Raw genomic sequence first — 11,703 nt, forward strand, 5'->3', positions numbered from 1 at the left:
TAGAGAGAAACGTTGGGGCGAGGGGTGGGTGGCGTGTGTTCTTGCGCGTGCAAGTACGTGCAATACAAACGCATTTTATAAAAGTTGTCCAATGGTTTTTGAAGAATTCAGGATTATACATTGGTTGTAAAACTGCTTGTGAGCTGTAAAACATCTAATGTTCTGTTTATGCACTTATCAAAAGCAATTATATGAGAATTACTGCCAGAAGAGGTGTGAAGAATATGGGTGCTGCAACACCACACTGCAGGTGGCAGTGAAGTCCTTTGACCATGAGCAAAAACTTTTTTTTTTACAACTCAAACCCAGCAGAGATGTGTAGTGATTTTTATTAATACTGGAAAATATGATACATTATATATTTATAATAAAAACAGAGAGTGCACCTTTTTTGAACATTGGAGCATAATGAACGTACAGATATGTTCCCAAAGGGTCTGCCAGTAAAATTGCCTAAATATTCAAAAACAGTACCGTGCTTGTAACTTACATTTACATTTCTCATTAAAACATGTTGGCATGAAGGCCTACGGAATGTCAATAGTTCTACAAAACAGGGTGGGGGGGTAAACATTTACTATACTAACTTATCTTCATGGAAATGCCCTTATAGTAAAATTCCAGCAAAATAGCGTGTACATTTCAATAGCTAAATCCATTTGAATCCGTGATGAACTACATTCTTAACAGATCACAAAAATGGCGAAAAAAGGCATTTGCATTTACTGGAAAGTCACTTCTCTCCGTGTGCATGAATACATACCGGCCATAATAGAGCATGCAACCAGTGAACAACCATTAACAATACTTGATGGTATCAAATAATGGGTTTCAAAATAAAGTACCCTGATGTTTTAAAGTTGAGGATGCAAAGACATGGTCAGATCATCAGCACCAACAAAGCGATCTGAATTCATCAGTGTAAGACTAGCCAATCCTACAGGGATGTCGCTGAGCTTTGCCTTTGTACCACAGCATTTAAAAAAAAATATTTACTGATGAAATTCAGTCAGGATTTGAAGTTTTTTGTGGGGGGAAGGTTAATTAATGAACATGTGTCTTGCTAAATAAAACAAATAAAATGTTTTTAAATAAAACAGAAAAACATATGTTTAAGCTTTCATTGTTTTACTGGAAAGCAGCAATTTCCAAGACAGGCTGAACATGCAAAAGCCAAAGCATGAAAAAGTAATGTCTTGAATAAAAAAATGTTGCAGAATTTGCCGTGCAGCGCCAGTGAGAAACCATTTGGCTCCAGGGGATTAAAATACAGTGGTAGTGAGCACATTTTTTTATTTATTTTTAATAATGTAACAAAGATTGGAAAACCACCCAAAACGCTGTGGACGTGAACTATCGGGAATGGTCATACAAATTCTACTTACATGTACCTATTTTGATGCCATTTAGCCCGTCACTTACAGAAGCATTCCCCTCAGGAGCAAAGAAATTGTGACAGTAGGAAGTGGAATGGAGGAAGAGGTACAGTACAGAGAGAGTTGGGGAAAAACGAATGAAGGAGGAGTAAAGGAGGCTGCGTTCACAGATAAAAGTTACACCCCTGAATCCAGATACCATTAGAGTAGTTAAAAGGTTGCACTTTCAGTAAGTGCTCAATTCGTGATTACATTATCCTTGGGATTGCGTTCGGGGTGGAGGGCAGTTTCTGAAATCCCTTAATGGCCATCTTCCATGACAATGGGTACAATGGGAACTATAGGTCTTTTGGCCATTGGCTGATGCACCCCTTTAAGAGAATGCCTCATAGAAAAGGAGTTTTTTGTGAGTGTTTCTGAAAAGTGGGTGGACGTCCGGAGTCTCCGATTTCCATGTAGAGTTCTACAGTTGGGCCCTATGTGCACAAGACCTTATTCCTCTTTTTCCAGAGAGTTTGTCCACTAATAGCCGGCCTGATACAGATGATTTAAGGGCCCTGGGTGGAGTGGTCAGAGGGGGCGGGGCGATGTATCTGGCCCACAAGGTTAAAAAGGATAGTTTTTGGATCGTACAGTGATTTTTTTTAACCATAATTTTTATGAAATTGTTTTATTGCATTTTATACAGCGCTTTTAGCCAAATCGCTGCACAATTTAAAAACAAAGTACGGTTCAAAGATAATGGTAAATAAACATCAAAGCTGGTAGCAGATAATCACAAACAATATAAAAGATGAGATTTCAAAGAAGAGTAAAAGGTAGAATACTCTGTGATAGAACGGATAGTCAATGGAAGGGCATTCCAGTGTTGGGGGGCAAGAAGCTGAAAATCACGGAAACAGTACTGGGCACATGGTGGGCATGGGACATTCAGTCTGAAAAGACTGAAAAGAACACAAGGGGCGAGATCGGAGTGTAAAAAGATAGAACTGAAGCTAGATAGTCAGGTGCAATAAAAGTGATTTAAAGACTAGGCATAAGAAATGGAATTTGAGTTGAGAATGAAACGGTAGCTAGGCAAGTGAAGAAGAAATGGAGTCGCAAAAGGAGAGAAGGCCAAGTAAATGAACAGAAGATTTATAGATTGATATTCAGGGGAGCCAGACGGGAACTTGGGAGGCGAAAGAGAGTCACAAGGAAGAAGTGATAGCTCAGTGACAAAAGAGAAATCTGAGAATAAACAAGGCGTTAAGGTATGTAAAGAGAGAGATAGGCTGGAAATTAGAGACAATAAGAGGGTTGGCCGTGGGCTTTTTCAGGATAGGAATAATTGTTGCATGTTTGAAAACTGTGGGAAAAACAGAAGTACCGAGAAAGATTTTGAAAAAAGAAATGAGATAAGGTATAAGAAGAGGATAAACTTTAGGAATAAGAGCAGATGGGATTGGGTCAGTGGGAGTAGGATGTGCTTTAGCTAACAAAGTAGCACGTCAGAGTCTGTATTGATTTAGCCACAGTATCCACTCGAGTTACATAAATGAAATAGGATTAAAATGCTGGAACACGTCCTGCGATCTAGGATCCATATAATACTGTCTGGGGCTTCATCAGTCAAAGGTATGCTTTAGATGACAGCAAGCTCTGCTGAAATTCTGCAATTTGGAATTCAAATTCCATATCTTGAATCTTCAACAACAAAAAATATATTATAAAACAAGGAAGATGAATCCACTTTAAATATTGGTGTTACTGCAACTTTGCACCATATTAACCATCAAAATAAATACATCTGTAAATAAAAGGTTACTAAAATTGTATAGTAGTCTACAGCCTAAAGAACAGTGTGAACAAACCTGAAGCAGTTCAGCTTGCTATTCTTCATGTAATTGTGACACTTCATAGCTTATTTTTGGAATAACAGTGTTGGAAATGTAGTCCCCAATATAAAATGCTAGTGGAGGGAACAGGAAACCAAAGGCGTTCACCAAAAACAGACTCAACAATGATCCTACCTCCCATTTTGTGTATATGAAAGAAAATGTTTACCTCACTACTGAAATAAAAAATGAATGTTTCGTTTCACTGCTGTAGGTATTCTCATTGGTCATCCCATTTTTATGAGTGAACCTAAGCCAGTGGCATCGGGCACAAAACTTTTTTTCTTGTTAAGCTTGCTTTCAGAGAGTGTGTCGCAGTACATTCCGAGTTTATACTGCACTACAATCATAATCCCTTCGGAACAATTGTGTGAGGTGCCATACAAGAACAATTAAGACTGATGTGCCCACTGGGGACCAAGCGTAAAACGACCCAACTGCAAGCACATGTCAGACTTTGGGCTCTACTGATTTTTAAATGGCTTGCCACTGCAAAACACAAGAATAACTACCCACTGCTAAGGCGGCTCTATGGAGGTCGGCGCATGCACCCTGTAATACTGCAAAGGTTATGGTCCATACATTCTACATTGGTCACTGCCAAAAGTTCCCGGTGGCAATATATTTAGGATTACTAGAGAGAGGAGGATATGGGGATGAAAAGATGTATACTCCGCCCTAGTAAACTAAGTCATTCAGTGCCAGGTTTCAGGTTCATCTATCACACTGCTGGGGTAGCAGTGTAAAGATTGAGTGGCATATCAATTGTCTTGCTGCCTTTGCCTGCGGATGAGACTCAAGAGAGTGAGTGTGCCCGCATGCATTTTGCTGAAAGAATCTCAAGGAGATTTTGGACAACTAAATTAGGACAAAGACCATCACATTGGCAAACCTCGTTGTGAATAAATAGCAGGAATTGACTGTACAAGTTACAGTCATGAATGAGCCCAAGTGGCAGGTGGTTGATGTTTACACTAAGTGACCACAGCAACACCAAAGGAGTTTGTACGAAATCTAAAAAGAATGAACACTGGGGTGCTTTATGGGCTGCACTTAATTTGTAAAGAAACACACAAAAGGGATTGTCATATAGTCTGGTATCTCCTTTACAACCCAAACTGGTATTTTTTTACTTTGTTTATAATTCCCAAAATATTAAGGAATGTGCGTGGAGCCCACCTTTTTCTCTTCTGGACTTAATGTGTCACTCAAGCATCAGAGGCTAGAATAAATGCTGAAGGGAAAAACTTAGGAGTGAAAAAGGGAGTCTTGGGGGGTTGAAGGGGGCGGAGCTCATAGAAAGAAGAAAAGGAAAGCAACACAGGCAGGAGCAGATGCATGGAGTGGCCACAAATTGGAAGTGTGGAGGGGGTGAGTATTGAGAGCAGTGGAGACACCAATAAGTAAAGATTCAAAGAAGGTCACGGATTAGAGAGTGAGGAAATGCACATGAAAGTAGGGAAGAGTTCATACTATTTTCCAAGCAAGAATGCCTCCTGCCACTAGGTTTAACTTGCAGAGATGTGAAAAAAGGTGCATTTTGCATATGGCAGAGCAACAATTTGTTTGTAAACAAAGTCATCCAGGTTTTCTACTTAGCAACTTCAGTATAGAAGGATTTTCAGTGGGGTGACTGGTACTAGCCACAAACCCCATCCAAAGCAGGGTTCGAAATTGAGGGGAGCTGGGAGCTATTTAGCTCCTGCTTCTAGCATAGTAGAGCCTGGTTAGCTTGAAACCAAATGCTACCAGGAGCTACTTTTGGCTCCTACGGCCAACTGGTGCGTTCCAAACATGTAAATGTGACCTCAACTTGAGGATTTGCAAACATGAATAAAGAACAATTAGAACACATCTGAACACAATAGTTCATACAAAATGGCCTAACTTAGAAGAGCATCTCTGGTAGCTCCTGTCTACAGGGGGATGCCCGACACCCTAATCGAATCAATTTCGAGCCCTGCAATGGCTCAGACCTTAGATGATTCAAATGGAGCAGATCCTCAAAGCAATTTCCTCAATAAGTGCTTTCTGGTTCCCCATAAATTGCATGAAAGGGTCCACGCCGTTTGCACTATAATGCAAACAGGTCCCCTCCTTGCAGCCTTCTGTCATTTACACTACGAAGTGCAAAAGGGAGGTGGCCAGAAATGGCTTTTATGCCTCCTTTAACTTCGCAGTGGAATTTGAGTGAACACAGCCTGAAATTCACGCACAGCGTTTACAATGGATTCTTATGCAATCCGCCTGCTTTTTGATGATGTAAAAAGCGAGCATATTCCATAGCAATCTGTACACTAGCACGAAAATATCAAGATGGCGTAAATTCTGTCGCATTTCTATGGCACAGACGATGGGGGAATCAGACACTGATATTTTACTCTGTGCATCCTGTTAGACTTACAGATGTGGAATAAGACAAAAACATTTGTAAAATGTTTATGCAAGCATTCTACGTTACTCTAAAACTAACGTGGCACCCTTTGTCCTTCCCTAAAAATGTTGGCGTTTGGGCTTTTAAAACATTTAAATGAAGCATGTCTGGTATGCTGTATGCACCAAACAGAACAGAGCATATGTTTCCGCGTCTGCAGTATAATTAGTAAATCAGTACTTAGAAAACAGCGAGACTTCAAAATAATACAACACGCTGTGGCGGGGAGAGGGGGCGTCTGCAGGCCTGCTTTGCTTCAGAGCCCCTTCTAAAATGACAACACCGAAGCCTGTGATCCAATTTAAGAAGCATTATTATAATCTTCAAGCTGGGTCTTGTTTGTGACTGGGCCAGTCATTACATGAAAGCCGAAAGGGGAATTTCTATGCAGTGCAGCTGAAATAACACCTGCACATAAGAAGAACATGTTTCTTTTGTGAATGTGTAACTCTACTCAGCACACCAGACTGCCTCAACTTGACGACGTGACGTGCTTACGTGGCTAGAATTCTGGATGCAGAGCAAAATGACAGCTTCCCTCATGTTGCGCGCACAGTCGGGCCAAAGACGCAGCATGTGGAAGGCATTTTGGCACCATATGACAAACACATACAGCAACACTAAGAAATGGTAGGAAAGCAGGAGCTTCTCCTTCAGTTTAAAAATGAGGCTCATTAATCCGCACGCCTGCAATCGTTCCCTTTGTGCCTCATGTTGCTCATGTGAAATCTTATTACAGTAATTACCAAGGAGAGACAGTAAAGGGTCACTGACACCCGACAAGTAATGAGTGTACTGTAGGGGAAAACCCCTTAACACCAGTCTTCAGGCTCTCACATTAGACCATGAGCTTTTCCCCACACGCATTTCAAACAAAGGTGACTTGAGGTCAGTGGTCTGCAGCCTCTCCAATGTTTTAAGCTTCAACTCCCATCAGCCCTAGCCAGCATAGTCAATGGTTGGGGATTGTGGGAGTTGTAGTCCAAAACATCTGGCAACCCAGAGGCTGCATTCCCCCCTGTTCTAGGTGCCAACATGGGAAAGACTGAAAAGGTGTACGATGTTCTTTGCATTGTCCAAACTTTAGTCCATACGAGGAAAGTTTTCAAAATACAATCATGTAAAAGAACGATGAACAAGAGAATGTGCCGAGATGTTCTAATTCTTAAAGTGAACAAACCAGGTGTTTATTTTTCAGCATTATAATCCCTAAAACTAGAACACAAAATGAAGGGAATAATGCGGGTGTGTTGTGGGGTGACATCAAATAGTAAATGCACTGACGAGCAACATCACCAGTGGAATCAATAAAGCTTTAACTTCAAAGGCCCGCCTCCCCAACCCCCAGGGGTGCAGCGCAAGGACTGGGAGGCACACAGAGAGGGTAAAAAGTTGAACCTAACCTAGGGTCGTGTGTTGTAGGCAGGGCCAGGATGAGCCCGCCGGTCCTGGACTATGGTGCTATTGCGGTGCCACCACACACACACAAAAAGGATTCGGTAACACTTTCTGAGAAACACCACTGTTATCAAGCAGTCTGCTGCCTTTTATCAGCAGTTGGAGCATGCATCAACACAATAAGGTAACTTGCAAACAGTAAACTTTATGAAAATGGGGCATTAAGCATACGTGAAGGGGTCCGTTTCAAATATGGGCACCCCAGCCCAGAGAAAAATGAGCAAATACAAACTTGGGCATAAACCAACTCGCCACAACGCAATGAACGAGTATACTTCTTGGATAGGCTAGTTGAGTGCGCAACAAAACATAGCACAGTGGCATAGGCGCCCTAGCTTTCTGGATCTAGGACAGCCTACTTTACACACACTGCCTTAGGGTGTCAAACTTGGCTTTCGCGCAATTATCTTCTAGTTAAACTTGGACGTAGTACTCTGGTTTGAAGACACAAGATTCACCACATTCAAGCTTCTGGGTGCCAATTACGTCCACAGGCAACTCAGCTCACCCCAAAACCTGTTCTTTGAGGTTACTCGCAACACTGTTAGATCACTGGAGGGCTTCAGGGTCAAACTTAGTTTAAAGCCAGCAGTACTGGTCTGAATGTGAAAGTGTCCCCAATTCGGAATGTCTCTAATGTTATGTTGGTGCGATTGAAATAAGATGTCCAAAAATACTGTCAAATGGAACATTCACCCTCAAAAGCAAATCGTGCCCGAAAGAGCGTGAAATAGGAAACTACATTTATAATGGTTTTGCACCTACAGAAATGCACAGTAGAGTTAGATGAGGTCTCATGCGATTTAAGTGCACTTTGTGAATTTGTAAAGAACAGCCCTGTACAGTACGTTTCTCACACCAACTAACAGGGTTTACTGTACTGCAGTATGGCAAACCGGTACCGAGCATAACGCCACACAAGTCCCTGAATCCAATATCTTTGGTAATACATATTTTTGATAGCCTGGAATGATAAATAACCATGAAACGAAAGTTGAGTAAAGACGATATTCGCTTTAAACTAAATAAACGCTTTCTTTCATAAATAAATCAAGCTTCAATGTAGATTACAAAAAAATATTGTAAATGAACACAAGATACAATAGTACTAATTACTGGCAACCTCCAATTGCCTACTTTGCACAAAACCGCAGAGAACAGTATTGTGCGTATGGCAATAGGTCGGAAAAAAAGATGCATTCTGTTGACCTTGTCACCTGCAATGTGCCGCACTGGGCTGTCCCGTTCCGCCTTTCATGCTACTTCAATCTAGAGCGCAGCACATACCAGTACGTTGTGCTTTTCCCAAAATTGTGCATGACATGTCACATATTATTCTGCGCATTTTCCTTACTTTCTTCCATGCCAGGAAATGATCAAGTTGGCTGTCCTTAAAATTAGCACAGAGTGCCACTTTCTCTTGGGCCCCTTTTCCTTAAAATCTAATTTGCCATAAAACGGCACCACACAACTGCTGGGGACAGGGTGGCCTTCTTTTCATTAAAACATACATAACAAATTAACAGGTTGCGCTGTAATTTCGTTGGCGCAAACTGAACAGACGCTTCACACATTACATTGCCTTAATTTCTGCACTGCCATAGAATGACACCCGGGTTGTGGCGTTTTCCTTGGCTTCCCCACTTCCAAAACATTCTTAATTTCTTATCCACAAGCTTCCTTCATCGTTTTATACGAAAAACAAGCATCAAACATAAGCTGTTCCTTTACACTTTTGGTCCAAGAACCTGAAGGGCCGCTGGTCATGCATGGCAGTGCCAATTCGCCCGGTTCACCTATAGCCATACAGGTGGCAAACAAAAACAAAAAAAACTCAATGTTGCACTTGTAATGTGAAGTAAATACTTGCTTTTTTTGTTTTGTTTTTAAAGTGCTTAAACATGCATCACACTAGCACGTTTCTTCTTTGGTCAAAGCGTGTCAATCTCCTTGCCCTCTCCACCCCCCCACACACACCATCCTGAAGAGGGATGTTCTTATCCGAATACTATAGCCTTTGGTGTTGTGTGCAGCTCACTGATACTCCTCAGTTGGTCCACACCTGCATTAGGAGGGGCGTCTAACCAACGATGACAGAAGCCTTCCAGTGCCGGAGTAATGCGAGTCAGAGTGATGCTGGCCCTATTCAGGGGGTATTGTGAAATCCGTCAGAAGATGGGCAGTAGCGGAAAAGACCAGCACTGTAGTTATGCATCTTGGTTCTTAATGCGCATGACCGCATTATCATTGCCTTTGGTCCACATTTCTGTTTGGCCCAGTAGATGTTCCTCAGCTACTGCTGGTGTGATGGCACCTTGCGGGGCTTTTCGCCAGGTATCGCTGACGAGTGAGGGTTTCAAGTACCTGAGGAATCCGAGTCCAAGTGTCCAGCAGCCGAAGGGAGGCCATTTCTAGGAGGCTAGCATCAAAGTTGGCCAGTAGATTTACCGGAGGGGCCTCCTTGAGGGACCTGGGCAGGGCCAGCGCCTCTGGCACGTCGCTGTTACCCATGAAGAAGTGTAAGAGCGCGCGCCTCTGCAAGGCCTGGCAGAGAAAGAGCACAAAGTCCTCCAAACGTTCCACCAGCAAAGACTCGGCCCAAGCGGGGAAGGGGGCCCGCAGAAGCAGGTAAAAGAGGGTCGTCTTGAGGATGTAGGAGGAAAGGGCTCCTGCGAGCTGCGTGGCTAGGGCCCCTTCGATGGACTGGCACGTCAGGTTACGCAGCCCCTTCATGATTTGCAGACACTTGAGGTGGCAAGAGTCGGCCGGGGCATGCTCCCGAGCCCACCCGAGCAGTTTCTGCTCCAGCCGCGACAGGTTGAGGTCCCAACGCGCCTGCGGGTGCAGGGGCTGCGCGGTGAGAAAGAGGCCGTCGCCCAGGCCCAGGGCTGGGATGAGGCGCACGGCCATGGACAGGTGGCAGCACACGTAATCAGAGCGCGGCAGGATGTGCAAAGTTAGGCGGTGCTGCTCGGGCCCCGCGGACAGGCGGATGTTACACCGCTCCTGGAACTGGAAGCGGACCAGGGCCAGGCACCGCTGCAGCCTCTGCTGGAACCAGCGCAGCACCAGAGCCGGGCACAGGAGGGGAGGTCCGCCGGAAGGGGGCAGGCAGAAGGCGACGCTGAAGTGCCTGTACGCGGGGGCCGACTCGGCTCTCCGCGGGACCGGGCTGAGCCTGCAGCCGAACCCGTCAGGGCCCCACTGCAGCTCGGTGGCCAAGCCGGGAGGAAGCCGGAGTGGCACCAGGATGTCGAAGCCGTCCGGACTGCAAACCTTGTGTTGTTCGTAGGCGCTGCCCACCGGCACCAGGTCCCCGCGCAGGGCCAGGCCGGGCTCCTGGGGCCGCGCCTTGCCCGCGCGCAGCAGCGCGCCCACCACCAGCCGCACGTGCGCCTTGCTGTGCCCCAGCAGGTGCGGGGAGAGCCGTAGGTGCTGCTCGTAGTAGGCCTCCAAAAGAGCTCTGCGCGCAACCGGCACGAAGGGGGCGGGGATTGGTCTCAGGGGGGGTCTAGCAGTGTGTGCCCCGCAGTGTCGCACAAGCAGGTAGCAAAGGAGGAGCAAAGTGGAGACTCCCAGCAGGGGGAAGGAGGAGACGGCACCCTCTGCCGCCGCCGGATCCTGCTCCACGGCGGCCCTGCGCAGGCCATGCAGCAGGCAGAGCGCCCCCGCGCAGAGACACAGCGCCAGGCTCCAGAAGACGCGCAGGTTCAGCGAGTAGGCCACCGGCATGATGCGCAGAGCCTCGGTGCAAAGGCGCGCAGAGCCGCGGCATGGCAGCCTCTGTCTTCGGAAGGAGCGGCGTGGCGTGGGGGTTCAACACAATCTGCAGGGGGGAGAATGGGCTCAGACTGCGGCGCCAGGCTCTCTCAGTGGCGGTGGGGGCCTCTCTCCGGCGTTTCTGAACTTGTGTGGCAGTTTTTGAAACTTCCTCTTCCGCGGGAACAGGCGCCGCGTCACTTTTCCCCCAGAGCGCTGGGAGGAAATGCCTCTGTCTGGGGTTGGAGAGCAGCCGGAGCTTGTGTCATCCCTCCGGGGAGGGCCTGGTCCGGAGGGGGCGGGGAGTCGCAGGAGCAGAGCCCCGTCTGGGACGCGATGCTCACTGCCACTGAATTACTGTAGTGAGGGAAGGCAGTTTATAACCGTTCCACCCGCTGTTGTATCTGCGCCTCACACTCCTCTTTGTTAGTTGCTAGCCCTGTGCCCCCTGTATTGATTTTTAATGCCCATAATTATTTTCAGATGTTCTGCAAGAGATTAACTGCCGCAAAGCGGAGCCATGTCTTGCAAACCCACGAGCACAACATACCAACTTCCCAATAATTGATCCTCTGCCCAGGAGTTGGAATTGCCTCCTTTTACCACAACATAAACATGTGTGCTTTTTGTTTCATAAAATGCTTTATGTGTCAAATGTAAAGGTTTTCAGTACGAACCCACTAAGATATAAAGCAAAAGAAAGAAAGTGAGAAAGCAAACTCTTGTGTTGTAATGCCACGTTCTATGCCTGCTCCTTCTTCACGGAAACAGACTGGGAAGCATTAGCAATCATTCCGAA

General features: G+C 45.5%; 1 protein-coding gene across 1 annotated transcript; it reads right to left on the bottom strand.

Annotated features, from left to right (window-relative positions):
• Positions 1 to 313: 313 nt before the first annotated feature.
• Positions 314 to 11,235, bottom strand: ITPRIPL2 (ITPRIP like 2). The gene has a single exon (XM_069647134.1). It carries the CDS (start codon positions 10,875 to 10,877, stop codon positions 9,435 to 9,437), a length of 1,443 nt encoding a protein of 480 aa, XP_069503235.1. The 5' UTR covers positions 10,878 to 11,235; the 3' UTR covers positions 314 to 9,434.
• Positions 11,236 to 11,703: the final 468 nt, after the last annotated feature.

This window comes from Ambystoma mexicanum, chromosome 2q (genome assembly GCF_040938575.1).
Source record: "Ambystoma mexicanum isolate Mex_15411 chromosome 2q, UKY_AmexF1_1, whole genome shotgun sequence".
Taxonomy (NCBI): Eukaryota; Metazoa; Chordata; class Amphibia; order Caudata; family Ambystomatidae; genus Ambystoma; species Ambystoma mexicanum.